We start from the raw sequence: 19,601 nt of genomic DNA on the forward strand, positions 1-19,601 counted from the left end.
AAAACAATAAATTAAGAAACAATAAGGAAAGTTTTAGCTGCAGAATCAAGAAAAATTCCACCTGAGTTGAGAAACACAGATTTTGCAGATGAACACACACCTGACGCTCTGGTCGGACAGCCAGCCGGCGTCACATTGGTCGAAGCCGTCCTCGTAAGCAGCCGTGAGCTGTTCGGGCGTGGCCATGGCGGCGCCTGCAGCTCGACACGCCTCCTCAGCGGCAGAAAAGTCCAGCGTGTATCTGCTGGTGTTCGCTCTGTAGTGAAACACCACACCTGCAGGAGAGAGAGAGCAAGTGTCTCATTAACCCTTTGACACCTGAACAAACTGGCGTTCAGAAACATGGGAAATCATTTAACAGGAAACGGCCAAAAAATGAGCAAGAAATTAGTAATAATTTACAAGAAAATAAGAAAGAAAAAGTAAAAAATCAAGAAAAACAACAACAAACAAACAACAAAATGACCCCAAGAGAGTTCTAAAAAAATTGTAAAAATATATTTTTTGTGACATGATTTTAAATATATAATTAAGAGAATTACAAGATTCTGGAAATGTTTTCCATTAAGTAGTTTTTTTTTCTTTTTTAAAAAATAAATCTAAAAATGTTCTCAGGTTTCAGAGGTGTCAATGTATATGTACGTATATGCGTCTTTTCGGGGATCACTCTGCATCTCTTTGTGGTCTTTTTGCATCTCTTTGTTGTTATTTTGTGTCTCTGTGGTTCTTTCAGATCAGTTTGTGTTTTAATTAGATTTTTTTGTGGTTGTTTTGCATCTCTTTTGTTTTTTGAATCTCATCATCATTTTGTGTCTCTTTGTGGTCATTTTGAAACTCTTTTGGGTTTTTTTTCATCTCTTTTGTCCTTTGAATCTCATTGTGTGCACTTTGGGGTCATTTTGCATCTCTGTGGTCATTTTGCATCTCGTTATGGTACTTTTGTGTCTCTTGTAGTCAATTAGCATCTCTTTGGGGTCCATTAGGGCCCGTTATGGTTAGGCCCCTTAGGGTTAGGGCCCTTAGGGTCCGTCAGAGTTGGTCCGGAGGAAACCCGACAGAGGAAGCCGACCTTCGCTCCCACACATCTACAGACTCCACATTGGGCCTGAACAGGCGTCTTTGTTGCAGCTCGACACAAAGACGCTCCCTATGACTGACACACAACTCCCCATTTAACAGCTCATCCGTCTATTCACGTCCTCCCGCAGCTCTGCCAGGGTTATTATTATTATCCTCCGTCCAGCCCCAAAAAGAACGGAGCTAATGACCCGAGACAACAGCTACACACAGTCTGAGGAGGACAGCTGAAACAGTGATCCGGTGTCTGTAGCTGTGATAACGTCCACAGGAGACCGTCTCTGTCTCATCAGGTACAACAGCCTCAAAAAAAGTTTTTCTTCGTGTCTTCCACCTCATGTCCCGCCTCCATCGTCTCACAGCAGCAAAAGAGATGCTTCCTCTTTGAGTGAAATTCAATTTTAACCCTGTGAAACCTGGAGCGACATCACTTTTCTTACGTCAGACGCCTTTCACAAGTAATTAAACCGGCGATTTCTTTCAGACAAATGGACATAAAGGCAATAAGCAAGTTGGTAAAAAAATACTCCACAAATTGTACATTTAGAAAATTATTTATAAAAAAGCTAGGATAAAACGTCTAGGGGAAAAAAGAAAAAAGACTAGGGAAACATTTTTGGCAAAAAAGAAGAAAATGTAGGGGAAAATGTCTGGAGAAAAAAATAAAAAATATGTGGAAAAATGTCAAGGAAAAAATGAAAAATCTGGAGAAAAATAGCTAGGGAAGAAAGAAAAAAGCTGGGAAAAAATATCTGGGGGAAAAGGAAAAGGCTATGGAAAAATATCTAGTGAAGAAAGAAAATAGCTAGGAAAAATGGAAACAGAAAAAAATATGTGGAAAAATGTCTTTGGAGCAAAGAAAAGAAAGAAAACTAGCAAATAATGCGTGGAGGAAAAAAATGAAAAAGCTAGGGAAAAATGTTAAGGGGAAAAAAATACTTTAAAAAAATGCAAGTAAAAAAATAGTTGTCATAATTGTATTTTTAAAATAAAGTTTTTTTTTATTTTTAGTGCAATTTTTTTGTGTGTGTTTTGCTAATTTTACTTAATTTTTTTTGCCTTCTTCCCATGTTTTTGACTGGATTCATGGCATTTTGCTCTGATTTTAAAGGGTTAAATAAAACAGTGTGTTGTCTGCTGGTCTCACACATCTGGATCCAGCATCTCTTCTCGCAGACTGTTAATTTGAGCAATAAAAGTGCAGACTTGGCGGTGTGTGTGTGTGTGTGTGTGTGTGTGTGTGTGTGTGTGTGTGTGTGCTCGTTTTACTCACCGCTGACGTTGAGGGTGACGGTGTCCTGGGTGTCCTCCATCCCGTGCATGACCTCACAGCGGTACAGCCCGGCGTCGCTGGCCCTGAGCCGCACGATGATGAGGGAGGCGTCCCCGACCGACAGCGGGTGGCTGGACACCGAAACCCGGCCCAGGTACTCCTGCCCGACCTTCACCATGCTGCCCTGCGCCACCAGCACCACCTTCTCCCCCGCCTCCTCCAGCTTGGTCCACTTGATCCTCAGCTCCTCTGCGGGGCTCAGGGTGGGGCGAGCGGCGGGGAGGGGAGCGCCGGGCGGAGGAGTGTGCGTGGGGAAGCTGGGAGCGATGGAGAAGTGGCACGGCAGCACAACCCGGCCCGCCAGAGAGCCGCTCACAGGTAACGTCCTCTGCATCCTCGCGGAGGGTGGCGGTGCTGGAAGACACGATCCTGCATGAGTGCATGAAGATTTACACAAAATCTTCTCATTTCAGAGCTAAAACACGTCAACATTTTATAGTTTTCTCCCACCTAAATATGCTTAACCCTTTAAAACCTGGACCGTTAAGCCTTTGATACCCTAGTAAACTGATTAGATTTCTTTAAAAAATACAAGAAGAGGGCAACAAGCAGCTTAACAAGAAATTGCCGCAAAAATTACAAAAATATTTTATTTTTTTTCAACTCCTTGGCCCCTTCTGGTGAAGTACGACTTTTCTACAATAGAGAGGCACTTATCAACATCGAGAAAAGTTGGATTCCCAACACAGCATGCGCCGAACGGCCAGTCAGACCAGAGGGGAGAAACAAAACCAAAAGACAAAGAGAGGGAGGAGAGCCAGCATCAGGGCGAGGCTGAGCCGCCTGACTGACTGAATGTGACTGAGACTCACTCTGCAAATCAGAGACTGCTCTGCACACATCTTCACAGAGACATGGTTAACCCTTAACACCCCAGATCAAGCTGTTGCACTGGATGGACAGACCTTGTTCAGAGCCGACAGGACACAAGACTCAAATGCAAATTAAAAAAATGTTCTGCAGGAATTGAATGATGCCACCAGCAGGAACCGGAGGGAATTTTCATAGAAGCTGCTGCTGATTTTAATCATTTCATTCATTCTTCAACTCCAAAGATGTAGCAGGATCAAACCAAATGTAATTTTGTTTTTTATTTTAAATGGCGAATAAATGTACATTCTGCCTTCTAAAGTAAGCAAGTAACCTCCTCAAGTGTCGCCACGTCTGTTGTTTACATCCCACACATCCAGCAGTTGTACACGGCCTGAGCGATATATACGTCTGTCCGTCCTGGAAGAGGGATCCCCCCTCAGTCGCTCTTCCTGAGGTTTCTATTTTTTCCTCCCATTAGAGTTTTTTTTAGGGGAGTTTTTCCTCCGTTGATGTGAGGCTCTAAGGACCCGAGAGATTCGTATGCTGTTAAGCCCTCTGAGGAAAATTGTGATTTGTGATATTTGGCTTTATAAATAAAACTGACTTGACTCTCTTGTGTGCCCTCTAGAGTTACCTCCAGAAACACGTGTCACGTGCAGGCGAGTATATAAAAACCCGGTGATGACGCAGCTGGACGCGAACAAAAGGTTAAACAGCCGACCACAGATCTGTCTTCTTCCAACTCTGAGGTTTTTTTAAAAATGATCAAAGGAACAGAAGGACTTCCTTAATGTGTTCAACCCAGCGTCGTTATCTGGAATAAATGTTCAGTTTCCTCGAACTGGTGTGAATCACAGTGAGGACATGGAGTAATGCATCAAGCAGACAGAAAAAATGATTAATTTTTTGATCTGGAGCTTTTCTAAAACTGGCAGCAGAGACAACAGCAATCAGACTCTGGCTCCCACACTCTGACGCCTGCTGCAAAGATGCATGTGTGTGTTTGTGTGTGTTTGTGTGTGTGTAACCAGGCATGAGCGTGCATCTTGTGTTGGAGTAACAATAAGTTTCCACTTTGTCAGCGTTGGACCTAAAATCTGTCTCATGTGTTTTTAGATCTTCATCAGAGGGAGAGAGAGAACGAGGAGGGAAAATATTGGTGACGGAGTTTTTTAATTTTCTGTTGGACTGGACTCACCCAGCTGAGGACGAGCGGAGCACACACACACCAGGCAGAGCAGGTGTGTGAGGACGAGTGTGAGGACGTGTGTGAGGACGTGCGGCATCGCAGCGTGTCTGCAGAGACAGAAAGCAGTCAGTCATCAAATAACACAAGTATCACTGATGGAAAAAGTACTTTTACCCAGGTGTGATAGTCAGATACAGTATTGAGGAACTTTGTTGAGTATTTCCATTTTATTTTCATTGAAATTAATCAGCAACTATATAATTAACCCTTTTTGGACCCCAAGCAATTCGGTTTGATTTGTTTAAAAAAAAAAATTAAAAATGTGCAACTCAATAGGAAATTCCCCACAAATTACAAAAAGCAGCAAAAGGCAATAAAAAAAAATCATAAAATTATATATTATATATAAGGGGAGTGGGGGGGGGGGGCGGGGACTGAAAAATTATGAAAAACCAGGGAAAATGTATTACTTATTTTTAAATCCATATCTATAATCATTATAATTATATATTTTAAACTGCTGCAGAAATAACACTTTGAAATCTTTGACACTGTCAAAAAAAGGCAATGCAGAAATGTCCTAAGAGTTGCAAGAAAAAAAAGAAAGCAGACGGTAAATGCTGACCAAAAAAAAAGATAAAGATTTGTTTTAGGAAAAAAAAGAGGAAAATTATTTTTAAAAAAAAACACTGGGGAAAAATGTCCAGAAAATTATGGTTATAATTATTATTATATGTTTAAAATAATATCACACAAAAAATGGGAATTTTTCTTTTTTTGTTGTGGTTTGTTTTTACTTTTCTATTTTTTGCTTATTTTCTTGTAATTTTATTGAAATTTGTTGCTAATTTTGTCTAATTGGTTACTCTAGACATGTTTGCAAAAGCATTTTTAAAGTTGCCACTTTAAATATTTCAAATACTAATCTTTTTTTTCCCTCATCAAAAATACAAAATTTCAAAATATCTTAATATTTTTAATTTCAGGAGTTAATTCTGGACACAAGAGGTCTCCGACTTTGCAGGAAAATCTGTGTTTGTTTCCACATCAAATTTGTGATGCAAGCTTCATACTGCGCTCTGATTGGCTCCAAACTAGCTGTGATGTCACAAATCCAGAGAAACTCTCCTCCGTCAGCAGATAAATAAGAAACCAAACGTCGTCCTGCACAGTGAAGCTCAGACGCAGCAGCGAGGAACATCATGACAAACACACTCTGACTTTACATAAAAGTACAAAAGTATTTTCAGCAAACTGTACTTTAAGTATAAAAAGTCAAAGTACTCATTTTGCAGAGAAAAATCATGAAGGATAGAAAATTAAACATTTTTTAAAAAAATCTCTAAACACAGTAAAAATATCTGTAATTATCATTAAAAAGAACAATATATGACATTCACTTTTACTTTTGATACTTTAAGTAGCTGATAATACCTCTGTACATTTACTTAAGAAGAAATGTGCATGCAGGACTTTTACTTGTAATAATTTAAAAATTTTGGTGTTGCCACTTTTGCTAAAGTCAATCAGCATAGAGATGCAACTAAAAGTTATTTCCTTTATCTCTGATTAATCAATAACTAGTTTTCACTGTAAAATATGAACATGCATGAAAAACTAATCTTAATAGAGTCCAAGATATCTAAAAAGATCTTATTTTGTCCGACCAATTCTCCAAAATATTCAATTTACTATAAAACATTAAGAAAAGCAGCAAATCTTCACTTTGAAGAACCTGGAATAAGATATTTGGCACTTCTGGCTGAAAAGTGACTAAAATTATTGTAAAGTTGCATATTAATTTCCTTTTGCTGTTGTACAGTACTTCTTCCACTACATGCATGCATATTAACCCACCATGTGTACATATAGTACCTATTTATCCTGTCATAATCATACTTATTCTAACTTTATTTGCACTTTCATCATTTTAACCTGCATATAAACTGCTATTATTGTTATAAAGCTTTGTTTTAGCTACAATATTCTGCAGAAAACTAGAGCCTCGTTTCATTTTTATGCATAAAGAGTTATTTTTAAGATGCAAAAGTGATTTAAAGTAAATAGGCTAATAAAAAGGCAGCAGATCAGAGTTCAGCTGTGGAGATAAGTTATCAGGCGATCAGGAGGGTGAGCTGTCAGTGGCTGTAAATGGACCCTAACTGGTCCCAACTGTCACTTTTATCAATGAGCTCTCTTATCATCAAGTTTTATCAGTGTGGGAACATTCCTGCCCCCCAAAACCCATCCGCTCCTCAGGCGCGGACACCCATGCAGCATCGGTCTAAAATAATCACGCATCCTTTCAAGTTATCTGAAGACAAACTTTGGAATAAATTCTGTGCAGAAAATTCAGCAAGAATCGATATAAAAATGGAAATGTCTCACCTTAAAATCCTTAAAATAGAAAAGGAGTCTAAAATTCCAGTTGCTGGTTTATTTCTTGAGACTTTTCCAGTAGGAGTCCCCGCAGGTCCCAAACTAACCGCAGACTGCTGCTCTGACTCCGCAGCTCGGACCTCCTTCTCCTCTCAGCACCGGCTGCAAGTTCAAATCCACTTTGCACGCGCTATTATCCGGACATTATGGAGCAGAGGAGGGGCGCATGTCCGGACACCTCCCCCCTCCCCCGATAATACACCGCCCAGAGAGGGGGGAGGGAGGGGACAACAGAGGACTGGGACACGGAGGAAGTGAGACTGGGGACTGAGGGAAACCTGAGTGAGAGAGAGACACTGACAGGGAGAGACATTAAAGGGACACTGCACAGTTTTAGTTTCACTTTTCCATAAATCTGACCTGAGAAACATAAAAAAAAAAGATTAAAATCTGTCCTACCTCCTGGACACAGCACATCCCACATGTCCTCCATACCGTTAAATAGTCCCTACCATTATCTAATTCACATAAAAAAGTGAATGACACTGAAATGTTTCTGTCCTTTTAGAAAAATCCTGTGGAGGATCCCCCACACCCCCGACAGAGGACACAGCTGAGACACTGATGTCCTAAACTCAGAGAAATGTCCTAGAATCCTAAAAACACCCATAAGTCTTAGAGATATCCTGAAATCCTAGAAATATCCTAAATATGAGCAAAAATCCTAAAAATCATAAAATCTCATTAAAGTCCTACAATCCCAAAATCTTAAAAAAATGTCCCTAAATCTAAGAAACGTCCTAAAACTTTAGAAATGTCCTAAAATTCTACAAACATCCTAAAATCCTAGACATGTCCTAAAATTATAGAAATATTGTAATATCCTGAAAACATCCTAAAATCTAAGAAACGTCCTGAAATCTTAACGTCCTAAATTCTAGAAACGATCTAAAATCTTAGAAACATCCTAGAATCCTTGAAATGTCCTAAAATCTTCTAATGTTCTAAAAGCTTAGACATCCTGAAATTATAGAAATGTCCTAAAATTTGATAAACATCCTAAAATCACAGAAAAATCCTAAAATCTTGGATTGTCCTAAAATCGTAGAAGCTTTCTAAAATCCTACAAATGTACTTAAATCTTTGAAACCTTGTAAAAATTCTTGGAACATCCTGAATTTTGAGAAATGTGCTAAAATCCTAGAAACTTTCTAAAATCCTAGAAATGTCCTAAATCTTCGAAACATTCTAAAATCTTTCGTAATTCTTTCTACAAGCTTCCCCAGAGCCACAGTGACATTTCACAATCATTTTTACAGTCCAGACGCTGAACTCACCTCGGCTCGTAAATTGATTTTGACATGTAGGATTTGGTGACGTTCTCACTGTAAGAAAAAACACATTAAGAACCTAATTTCTACAACAAATAAAAAAACACGTTCAAACTCTTTATTGGTACAAACAGCACGATGACAAGTTTGTAAAAATGTAGAAATCACATTTCATTTCCAGCACAAAAGTTAAAAGTTCTTCCCAGTTTTTTAAAATACACCAAGATCCTGCAGAGCTTCATACAGGAGACACGGTACAGGAATAAATGAGCGGAGAACCAGATTCTTCCGGGAGGTTCTAGGGTTCCTTTAGGTGGTTTTAGTGGTCCTCTGTGGTCTTAAGGTGTCTGCAGCCTTCCTTTATGAGGTTTTACAGCTAATTTTGATGGTTATAGAATCAGTTTGGTTCATAGAGGGTTCCTTTAGGTGGTTCTAGCAATCCTTAAAGATCTTTAGGTGGTTCTAGTGATGGTTTAGGATATTCTACGATTCTCACAGTTCTCAATGCTCTATGATTCCTTTAGGTGGTTCTATCATTAAAGATCTTAAAGAAATACAATCCATCTAAAAAATATGCTGTTTTAGGTGTTTCCAGAGATGTGCTAGGATCTTTACGTGGTTCCAATCACCGTTTAAAATGTTCTAGGGTTCCTTTAGGTGGTTCTAGTCATCACTAATGACCCTCAGGTGGTTGCAGCCATCCTTTACGAGGGTATTTAGGTGGTTCTAGTGATGATCTAGGATGTTCTTGGAAGATATGCCATTTTAGGTGTTTCTAGAGATGCGTTAGGATTTTTACGTGGTTCCAATGATCATTTAAAATGTTCTAGGGTTCCTTTAGGCGGTTCTAACAATCCATTAAGATCTTCAGCTGGTTGTAGCTATGATCTAAAATGTTATATGATTCGAGGATTCCTTTCTTGTTCTTGTTTTTCTAGCAATCATTAATAATGCTCTAGGATCTTTTTGTTGGTTCCTTAAGGATCTTGAGATGGTTCTAGTGATGATTTATGATGTTCTACGCTTCTGTTAGGTGGATCTAGCAATCCTAAATGATGTTCTAGGGTTTCTTTAGATGGTTCTAGCAATCATTAAAAGATCTTTTAGGGGTTCTAGTTATGATTTAGTGATTAGTGTTAGTTAAGGTGGTGCTAGTGTTACTATAGGATCCTTAGGCAGTTCTTGTGATAATTGAGATTTTGTGTCCTAAAAGTGGTTCTCGTGGGCCTTAAGGTTCTGCAGATTTTAGGGAGCAGTTGAACACGTATGCGATCAGCAGCATCAGAACACCAAAGGAGTCTGAAGCTGTTCTCGAGGCTCGTAGTGGAACAACACCTCACTGAGGCACTTTATTGTTTTTCCCTTCGTGTGTCACCCATCTGTATGTTGTTACCGGATCAGTCCCCTCTGAATAATTTTACTGCAATCCATGGCCCTAAATACATAAATCCAGTATAAAAATATGACACCGATATCAGCCAGTATGAACCAGTGTTCTCTCTCTGTACAAACCAGTGGAACCAGTGTGGAACCGAAGGGTCAGAAGTCATCAAACAGGTCCTCTGCTGCCGCAGCATCTGTGGAGCGCTGCGGGGGGATCTGCTGCTGCTTACTGGATCCTGCAGGGGGGTCGGACCTGCGCAGCACACACACACACACACACACACACACACACACACACACACACACACACACACACACACACACACAGAACAGGTCAGTGGGCTAATGAGGCTGGTTTACAGCAGAGTTTTCCTGTTGAGACGGGAAGTGTATCATGTGGCCCATAAGGAGCTAGACTAGAAACACATGGGCGACTTTTATACCTGTGTGTAGGTGTGTGTGTGTGTGTGTGTGTGTGTGTGTGTGTGTGTGTGTGTGTGTGTGTGTGTGTGTGTGTAATCACAGCCCAGTAGCTCCCCCACCTTAAGTGGTCCACATCAAATGCAGGACTTGATGACTACCTGTGTGTTCTACTGCGTCGAACCTCATGTCTTTAAAAACATTTAAAAGGAAATTATCATTACATTTAAATCATGATGGTTAATTATTTTTGATGTGTTAATTGAACATTTTTATCTCGATTATGATTACTGAATGATTATTCTGCTTTTTTTTTGTGGTTTGTTTTTTGCCCTCATAGTTCACTGACACAGTGTCATGTGACCATGGTGTGTTGGAGTGTAATAAACATATGATTTATTATTATATATTAAACTTTCCAGCATTATATAAAAATGAAAAGCTCCATCTGAAACAAACTTCAGGTAAATTGAAGCACATTGTGCTGATAATAGGCCAACCTCTCCTGACTGCAGGACTCTGACTTCAGCTTCTGTCAAACTTCTGTGCTGTTAATCATTTTACTCAGGAATTAAAAACTTTTGAGTCGGCCTACTTCTCCTATAGCTGCCAACAGCCTGCCGACATTCACAGTTAGAGAAAGGCTGAAAATAAGCTCATGTGCTTGTGGCCCCGGGCCCCCAAAACATTACATCTGCCCCTGGTAATAATAATGAGAGCTCAGTGCAAGCGGTCGGATGAGACACGGAGCGATGCATCCTGCTGTTTCTAAATAATTCATCCAAAGTCTGATTAAAGCTGAAACTAACACAAAGTCGTCTGCAGAGTCTAAAGAAGTCACTTTCACCTCTGCAGATGTGTCTGTTTCAGACACTTTGGTGCTGTGAGGAGAAGCTGCGCTCTGTTTGTCTGTCTCACTGCGCTGCTGTAGGACCATTAGCTTGATCAGCCGTGATGAAATGCTGTGGCTGTCAAACACTCAGCTGTTCTGCAGTTAAAGTCCTTCACTTTTTTTTCTTACATGTTTGTTCAACATTTCTGCCCTCGCTGTGTTTTGGCGTGAGATTATGTCAGTTAGAGGTTATGAATGTCGGTTTTGATTATTTTTCGATTAACTGTCCAGCACTACTGCTTAAAAAATGTTGTTCTCGTTCTTACATTTTATTGCAACTTGGCGACGGGTCCGGATAGGACGGAGTTTTGGTCTGGATCCGGACCGCGTTCCACCAGTTGGTGATGCCTGGCTTACAGGTACATGTGATGAATCAGTGATATGGGCGTTATTAATAGCCACCTCTGTGCGTATTGGCGGCGCGCAGTGACAGGTGTTTTGTTGGAAAACCTGGCAGGAACGAGACAGTTTGTAAAACTGCTCCAGTGAGTGATTAACAGTGACATAGTTTTAACCAGCCTACATTCAACAACAGCACAACTGAATCCCTGAAATTCACTGACAGCTTTTGGTTTGCTGCGACCCAAAGATTTTCAGGGGCCCCATGTGGCCCTCATTCTGAAAATTTCCTGGGGGCCCCACTGGACAAAGGCAGATATGGAATGAGTAAAAACTGGATCTGGTTGCGTGAGGTCGCTGGAGTATAACCTCCGTGGAGAACGTTAACTGCTGTAAACTGTCCAATCTGGAGCTCTCACACCGGCTGACAAACTGAAATCCCCGGTGACCCGAGGACCACCAACGACCCAGAATCCCCTGTTTCAAGTCACGAGAGCCTTCTGAGGAACTTAAGGAAACGAGAACACGAGGATGCCGACTCTCTCCCTCCGATCCAGCCCCGCTGAAACCGTGATTAGCTGAATGGGAAGAAAAGGCCGGAGTGAGGGAGGAGAGGCCCTGAGCTCGGTTAAATCATTACCAACTGTACGGCGAACAGCGCCGCGCTGCTGGAACCAGTTAAGAGGAAACAGGAGACGTGTTCAGTGGAGAGGGGGAGCTGTCCGACGCTGCCACACGGGGACCACCGCAGCCTCCAACACATGGCGGCGGGGGGGACGTGACCAGAGCGGCTTCAGCGCTGAGAGCTGAGGTTAAGTTTGGGCCCTCAGGAGCCCCCACACAGAGCCGGTCTGGTGACATACCGGAGCTGCAGCGTGCACGCCAATTATGTGCTTGTTTGTAGCTTAAGAAACTAAACGGGGGTTTAGTTTGGAACAAGCTGGGCACGAGGATTATTCTGTCTACACTTAAAGGTTCAGTGCAAAAATTACAACAAAAGCTGCTCGCCTCCGCGTGGCTGCTCGCCTCCGCAAACCGCTCACGTCCTTCTGACAGTTTACATCCACGTCGGTGAAAACATGGACGTGTCACACACACAGAGGATCTCTCCAATCAGCACTCGTGTTCCTGAGATAAGACGCTGAGTTATGGATGGAAAAGTGATTTGTAAAACATTTTGATGCGTGGGGAAAAAGGGCAGAAAGCTTACAAAGTTACAAAGAAACTGCCCAAAAATTAAGTTAAGTTAAATAAAAAAAAGAAAAAAGTACAAAAAAAATTTGAATTAGAAGAAGAAAAAAGGAAATGACCTGGAAACAGTGCTTAAAAAATACATTTGTAAAATAATTTTAAAAACATGCTGAAAATAATTATAAATACATCTGAAAAATTTTTTCTATATTTTTGAAAAATAATTTTCCAAAGCTACTAATTTTTCGCAATTTTGCGGAGCAGCTCAAGTTTCTCATTGGGGAGAGAAATGAACCTATTAGACATCTGAGTTGTTTTTTTTTTCCACAAAAACCTTTGACACTGTTGAGTTCAGGTGAACATTTTTGCTTAATTTGAAACAATTCCCATCGATCTAAATAGTTTTTTGCATGTTTTTGAAAGAAATCTTCTCAGGGTTCAAAGGTTTACATTTTTGCAAAATGTGTCTGAAAGCAGCACAAGAAACATGATGTCGCTCCAGGTTTTTTTTTAAAAAAAAAAAAGTTAAAATCTGAGTATTTTTTTCACCATAGATGAACGAACAGTTTCTAACAAGAGTGACGTTCCTTCCTCTGACTGCTTCATTAGGATGCTTTTTAGAGGTCATCCAGTATTTCTTGATAAAAAAAAAAAAAAAGACGAACAACGTAAAACACATAACATATGTTTTTCCATCCTCTCAGATTTATCTTGCGAGCCTTTGGGGAATCACTGCTGTAATAGATTCTTTCCTCAAACACATCGTCCTTTCATGTGTTGTACAAATGCTGCACATGTTACAGCTGAGCTGGATCACGTTAGAGGACGCAGCGTTATAAAAGTCTCGCTGTAAGACGCAGCGAAGCCGGAGCGCTCTCATGTCTTGTAGTGATTATCTGCGATGGCCACGAGCGATGTTTGATCGTTTACAGAAACGCTCCGTGTGTGACGGAGAAAGAGGAAGAGAAAAAGTGTTTCACTGTAAGTTTCTTTTCATGGGAAAACTAGAAATGTCCTAAAATCTGGAAAAAAACCAACCTAAAATTCGAAAAAATGTTCTAAAAATCCAAGTAAAGCCCGAAAAAGGTCCTAAAATCTAAGAAACTTTCTAACATCAGCGAAATACCCTGAAATCCAAGAAACATCTTAATATTCTAGAAATGTCCAAAAATTCTTGAAATGCTCTAAAGTCCTTAAATCAGAGAAATCAGAGTCTGAGAATCGTCCTGAAATCCTAGAAACTTTCTTAAGTCTTAGAAATGTCCTCAAATCTGAGAAATATCCTAGAATTCGAGACATTTTTTAAAATCTGAGAAAAGTCCTTAAATCTCTTCTCATCTCACGGTCTCAAAACAAATAAGCTCATTTCCAAAATGTTGAGCAATCTCTTTAATTAGTCCTCGTCTCCCGCTCATGTGGCCTTCATTTAATTCTCTGCAGGCTCTTTTCCTCCTCCTCCTCCTCCTCCTCCTCCTGTGGACGACCTGCACTCTGACAAACACCGCGGTGGCAGAGGGAGGTGAACGGGGTGAGGAGATGGAGAACAATGGGGCGGGTGTCAGCGTGCCAGCAGCCCTGACCCCCCCACACGTTAACTGCACCTCCTCAGACAAAGGCCTCTCTGCTGCGGCCGCTGTGTGCCAGCTCAGAGGGAGGCAGCTCTGCAGCCATCAAACATCCAGCCGGCCGCAGCTGCTCCTCCGCTCACTGCTGCTTCTTGTTGCGGCAGTCAGAGCGAGTAATGAGCCCCGGCTAATGGGCGCCGCTGCCCGCTCCGGACAGCAGCTGGGGATGGATGGCAGCGCTTGCGGCCATCTGCATGTGGCACAGTTTACAGTGGCTGGCACTCGGAGGAGCCACTTTATTCACCCTCTGTTCGAAACAACGTCAGACTGAGACACGTCTTTGGAGTATTTTCTAAGCGGCCACATCCAAAAAGAAACTGGCAAACAGGGGATTAAAGCGCTGGTATTGTGAGCTTTTTGGATGTGAGGCAACGGGGCTTCAGAGCGTCGCGATGGTCCGAGTGTCGATACAGAGCCTAAAGACAGAGGAGTGTGAGGAGGAGAAAGAGAAAAGAAGAAAGCTGCATAACTGTTTCTTTGAGGCCGGCCTGACTGACTCTGGCTCCACAGTTCGTGTCCTGAGACGTCCTTTTGAAATCCCCCGCCGCTCTGTGTTCAGACCCGAGAAGAGCGCCTTTCACCGAAATCCAAGATGGTCCAAGAGTTGGTTCATTTTCTCACTTAATTCTGGTGGTATCTAGGGTTTCACACATCCGTCTGTTTCTACGGCCTCCATCCAGACATCTGAATCACCAAAAAACATCTACAGATTCACAGCCCAGTCGTACATTTCTGCAAACCACAGACATGTCACATTTGTACGTTTCACACATTTCAACATCTCTGAAGTAACGGACTTTATGAGCTGACTTTGTCATCAAGAGGTGGATGGCGCACACCTGCCAAGCTGCAGACCACTGTTCAAGACCAACAAACAACAAAACCAGTCGATTTTACTGAGACATTTCTTCGTTTTCTGCAAAGTAACGGCACGAAAAGTGACTGCTGCGGTTTCTACCGAAGATAGCGTCACAAAAACAGTGGTGTTTGGCACCAACATGTGGCTGCACGCGGGATAGTGCCATGAAAGCCAGAGTTTTAACAGAGATGTCACTGCTTTTCTTGCTCACAGTGCCAAAAATGGTTATTTTATCGAGACACTGCTGTGTGTCCTGCTAGGATAGAGCCATGAAAGCAGATTTCATAGATAAAACCAAAATCATCTGCACGGAGAGGTGCTGCGAGTGAAAAGATGACTTTTTTAATTATTCTTGACTTAACTCCAAAGATCCAGACATAAAGACAAGAGAAGCTGGGAGCCTCCTGATGTTTTCCGCTCTCTCATTAGTGGAGTGTGTCTCCACATAAAGTCCACGGCGTAAAAGGCTCTTTGCTCCCGAGGCGAGCTCATCAGCAGCTGCTCCGCCTGCAGCCAGCCACCATGTGTTCGAGCGCTTCAACAGATAAAACGGATAGAAAAAGACCAGCAGCAGCAATCATAAACCCGCAGGACTACGCTGCTTTTTTACCACCAATAAAAACTCCTGAGAGCCGAATTTGATATTCGCTCTCGGAGGAATGCTGTAAATGTGAGAACGGCCTGAAGCTGAACAGCTGGGCGTTCACGCAAAGAGCGGAAACTGCTGCCGCTACAGGAGCTCGGACACTGAAACAAGGTCACTCTGCTGCTTCGGAGTCCAACGAGCTCCGCAGCTTCACGTGACAAATATAAGTGTGTCGGACCTCCAGTGACCGCACACCCACTGTTTGTAATCAGGACTCTATGGTCATCCGGTCATTCGGTCAAACGTCATCACTCCATCGTTTCATCACATTAGACCTTTGTGTGAAATTTTGTCAAAATGAGCGTATGAATTCTTGATTTATGACCAAAAACATGTTTTGTAAAGTCAGAGTGACCTTTGGCCAGTGAAGTCTAACCAGCTCATCCTTGACTCAATGATTTATATGACTATCAAAATCTAGTTTACTGTGAGTCTGAGTTAATGTTTGTGCCAAATTTGAAGAAATACTTTCAAGGCTTTCTTGAGATATCACTTTCACAAAAATGAGACGAACACAGGGTAACAGTGACCTTTGACCATCAAAATTTAATCAGTTCATTGCTGACTCCAAGTGGACGTTTGTGCCAAATTTGGAGAAATTCTCCCAATACGTTCTTAAGATATCACCTTTACACGAACGGGCTGGACAGACGGCGTAGAGACATGAAAATGTAATACAAGTGGAATTAGTTTACAGTGAGTACTAAAAATGTCTTTTTCAAGTGTTCATTGTGTAAAAAAGTGCATCCATTCATAAGTTTGGGGGTTTTCAGCGGGATTTTCGGATGTTTGTGTGTGTTTATCTCCTGTGAAACACACACACACTTTGCTGCCCACATTCCTCCTCGTGTTTACTGATTGTGTTGCAGTCAATCAGTGTGAATGAGCCTGTGTGTGCTTCACCCAAAAAACAACGGCTGTTCGGAGGTCAACCTCCAACCATGTGAGCGTCCAGAGCCGCTGCAATGACCCGACATAAAGACGGCTGACGGGGAACTTTATGATGTTTGATTTTCCCATTGAACGAGGAAAAAGAGAGACAGGAGAGGGGAGGAGGGGAGGCCGAAAGAAAGAAAAATGATAATAAACTCGATCATTTCTACGTCTTTTGTATTTTTGTTCTCCTGTAAAAAAGGGAGGTGGATTTTAACCTCAACTTGCAATAATAAAATGTATTTTAATAGATTTAATGTGTGTTTTTGTGCCCTTTTTTGGTCGGAGGTGTCACACCCGGCTGCATGAACAAATCTTTACGAGGCTCAGAGACAGTAAACGGCTCCATTAAGAGAAACCACAGAGCCGAGGAGGAGCGGCGTCTCACACCGACACCGACTCCTGCTAACGGCATCACAGGGCTGAAGTCACGTACCTCGTCATCTGGGAGCTCGGTGCGCTCGGCTTTTTGATCGCAGTGTCTGGGGGCCCGAGGTGACGGAAGCGCCGTTTGCGACTGGGGGCCACGTCTGTGATGTCCTTCAGGCTGTCGTCCAACGGGCTCGCAGAAGAGCGCTCTGAGGCGGACATGAGATGGACAGGTGTTACAGAAAAACTGGAAAAATACGTTTTAATTACATTTTAACACAAAAACTCAACTTCCTTTGCTCAAGGGCCACTTTTGCTAAATGGCCAGGGGCCGGTCACAGTGGCCCCAAACATGTTTCTAGGATTTTAGGACATTTTTCATAATTTAGAACGTTTCCAGGATTTAAAGACATTTCCAGAACTTTAGGACATTTGTCCATTTTTATGAAGTTTCTATGATTTTTCAGACAGTTCTCAGGTTTTATGACATTTCGTGGATTTTAAGCAGTTTTTTGGATTTAACACATTTCTTGGATTTTGAGACATTTATAGGATTTTAGGATGTTTCTCATATTTAAGGATGTTTCTAGGCCTTTGGGCTGTTTCAAGGATTTTTAGGATATAATGTTTCCTCTGATTTTAAAACAGTTCTCAGATTTTTTGACATTTCTTGGATTTTAAGACATTTCCTAGATTTAAGAACATTTCCAGGATTTTAAGACATTTCTCAGATTTAAGGTCATTTCTAGGATTTTGGGATGTTTTGAGGATTTTAGGGCGTTTCAAGTATTTTAGGACATCAGTGTCTCAGCTGTGTCCTCTGTCGGGGGTGTGGGGGATCCTCCTCTGGCTCTTTTTTTGATCAACAAGCTCTATGTTGATGCTGTTTTATGCCTCTGACACCTTATGGAGACTAAAAGGACAAAACAATTCCCAGAGTGAATCACTTTATTTTTATTGTGAATTATAAAATGCTTGGGGGGCCACTATCAGGGGCCAGATTTGGCCTATGGACCGTAAACTGAGCATCACTGCTGTAAATGGAAATGTTAACTTAGATTAAAAATCTACTAAGAACCACAAAGAGCAGAAAAATGACTTTTTACTGGCTGGGATCATTACAAAGCTTTTCTCCGCAGACTTTTATTTCACCTGAACGGTCTGAAGGACAGTTTTTTCAGACTTTTATTTCACCTGAACGGTCTGAAGGACAGTTCAGCACCAACAACAGACTGTTTTGTTGTGTTGGGTCTTTCAGCAGAGCCTCTCTCAACAGCAGCAGCCGTTTCTATACATACCACACAAAACAAACCCCTGCACACACAAACTGAAACCACTAATTTCCTAAAACCTCCCTCCCCTCCTTCTATCTGTTGGCTCTAACTGGCAGCACGCGGCCGTCTGAGTCACTGTCGTGGCAACAGAAACAACACAAATCCTGCGAGCTCTCCCTCATCAGACGGAGGGGAAAGCCCAGAGATCAGGGACACCTACGACGCCAAAGAAAGCTTTGACGCACCAGACGAACCCAACCTGGCTGCCATCGATTCACAGCGTCCATACACAACTTTAGTCAAACGCTGCCATGACTTTAGAGACCACGCGTTCTCTGAATAAACCGTTGAACTCCTTATCAAATCTTTTTTTCATGACTATATAAGAAAAAAAGAAGAAAATATTTTTATTTTTTTTGGCGATTTTTAAAGAAAACATTTTGGCTTTTTTTCTATTTAAAAAAACATTTGCCATTTAAAAAAAATGGCAATATTTAAAGAAGACAATTTGACTCTTTTTTTTTTTTTCCTTCAAAAGTTTTGGGGGATTTTTTAAAAGTAAGCATGTCTTCCAAAGCCACGGGCCTGCTTTCTTAAAAAACAAAGAACAAAAAAAAAAAAAAAAACATCCAAAATGACACCATTTCCAAAAACTGCGGATATGTGTCCTTTTCCAAAACTTTTCCAGGCCTGGATGTTGCTATGTGCAAATTCCATGACTTTTCCAGCGTTTCCACGACTGTAGGAGCCCTGGATTTAACATGTGTGAGAAAAATCAGGGATGTAAACAGCTGAGCGGAGGCAGAAACTCCCCTAAAAGCCCTCTGACAGCCGGGTTCAGCTCCCTGATAGGTAACTTATGTTCATACTGTAACACACACACACACACACACACACACACACACACACACACACACACACACACACACACACACACACACACACACACACACACACACACACACACACACACACACACACACACACGGCTGCTGCTGGCACATTAATCACAGCCAGGCCGTCTGGGAGCACCGGTCTGGAGGCTGATGAAGTGAAACGTCGACGTCGTGAAGCTGCTTGTGTTTAAAGGTGTTTTGGGATGTCGGCTCGCGGAGGCCCACGACTCGGCATTACATAACTCTGCAGTGATGTCATGGTTACTCTCTGGGCACGAAAAACACACTCAGCTCCCATGACAACAGCCCCCAGAAATATCGTTTTTATAGTCATAATTTATGAACTTTAATGAGAAATTCTTAATTTAAAAAAAGCATTTATTTTAACAGCTTAGTGGCGTTAATTACTGACGCGTCGTCCCGCGCAGTGATGTCACAGCAGGTGTTTCCCATCAGCCGTGACAGGCAGAACACCTGCGGCTGCAATTTTCCGCATTAAGTGATTTCATGTTGACTTATTCGTTCATATGACATGACGAAGAGCTTTCTGTACCGAAAACACAGAGTCTGTCTGAAAACTCGCTCCATCACCGTCTTCATGTTCACTTTAGGGTCAAACGCAGAAAACGGAGGTCACGGACCATTTTCCTCT

The 19,601-nt window shown here is 41.8% G+C and overlaps 2 protein-coding genes across 6 annotated transcripts in view; both read right to left on the reverse strand.

The window, feature by feature from the left end:
- The window catches only part of vcanb (versican b), a 32,543-nt gene extending 25,034 nt beyond the window's left edge, over positions 1–7,509 (reverse strand). Inside the window, exons 1-4 of one of the 3 annotated variants that reach the window (XM_088071238.1) lie at positions 6,801–7,509; positions 4,422–4,519; positions 2,351–2,779; positions 101–275 (exon numbers count right to left, since the gene is read on the reverse strand). In XM_088071238.1, coding sequence (XP_087927364.1) covers positions 101–275; positions 2,351–2,779; positions 4,422–4,509 — 692 coding nt within the window. In that variant the 5' untranslated portion in view covers positions 4,510–4,519; positions 6,801–7,509. The remainder of the gene's footprint in view (positions 1–100; positions 276–2,350; positions 2,780–4,421; positions 4,520–6,800) is intronic. The other 2 variants (XM_042508741.2, XM_042508739.2) reach the window with 2 other exon arrangements.
- Positions 7,510–8,039: 530 nt separating this feature from the next.
- LOC121959462 (X-ray repair complementing 4) overlaps positions 8,040–19,601 on the reverse strand; it is a 39,207-nt gene continuing 27,645 nt past the window's right edge. For 2 of the 3 annotated variants that reach the window (XM_042508743.2, XM_042508742.2), the window contains exons 7-8: positions 16,847–16,988; positions 8,227–9,758 (exon numbers count right to left, since the gene is read on the reverse strand). In XM_042508743.2, coding sequence (XP_042364677.2) covers positions 9,662–9,758; positions 16,847–16,988 — 239 coding nt within the window. In that variant the 3' untranslated portion in view covers positions 8,227–9,661. Of the gene's footprint in view, positions 8,177–8,226; positions 9,759–16,846; positions 16,989–19,601 lie in introns of those variants that run through there. The other variant, XM_088071241.1, reaches the window with a different exon arrangement.

This window comes from Plectropomus leopardus, chromosome 20 (assembly GCF_026936395.1).
Source record: "Plectropomus leopardus strain MGB_pleo_1.0 chromosome 20, ASM2693639v1, whole genome shotgun sequence".
Lineage (NCBI taxonomy): Eukaryota > Metazoa > Chordata > Actinopteri > Perciformes > Serranidae > Plectropomus > Plectropomus leopardus.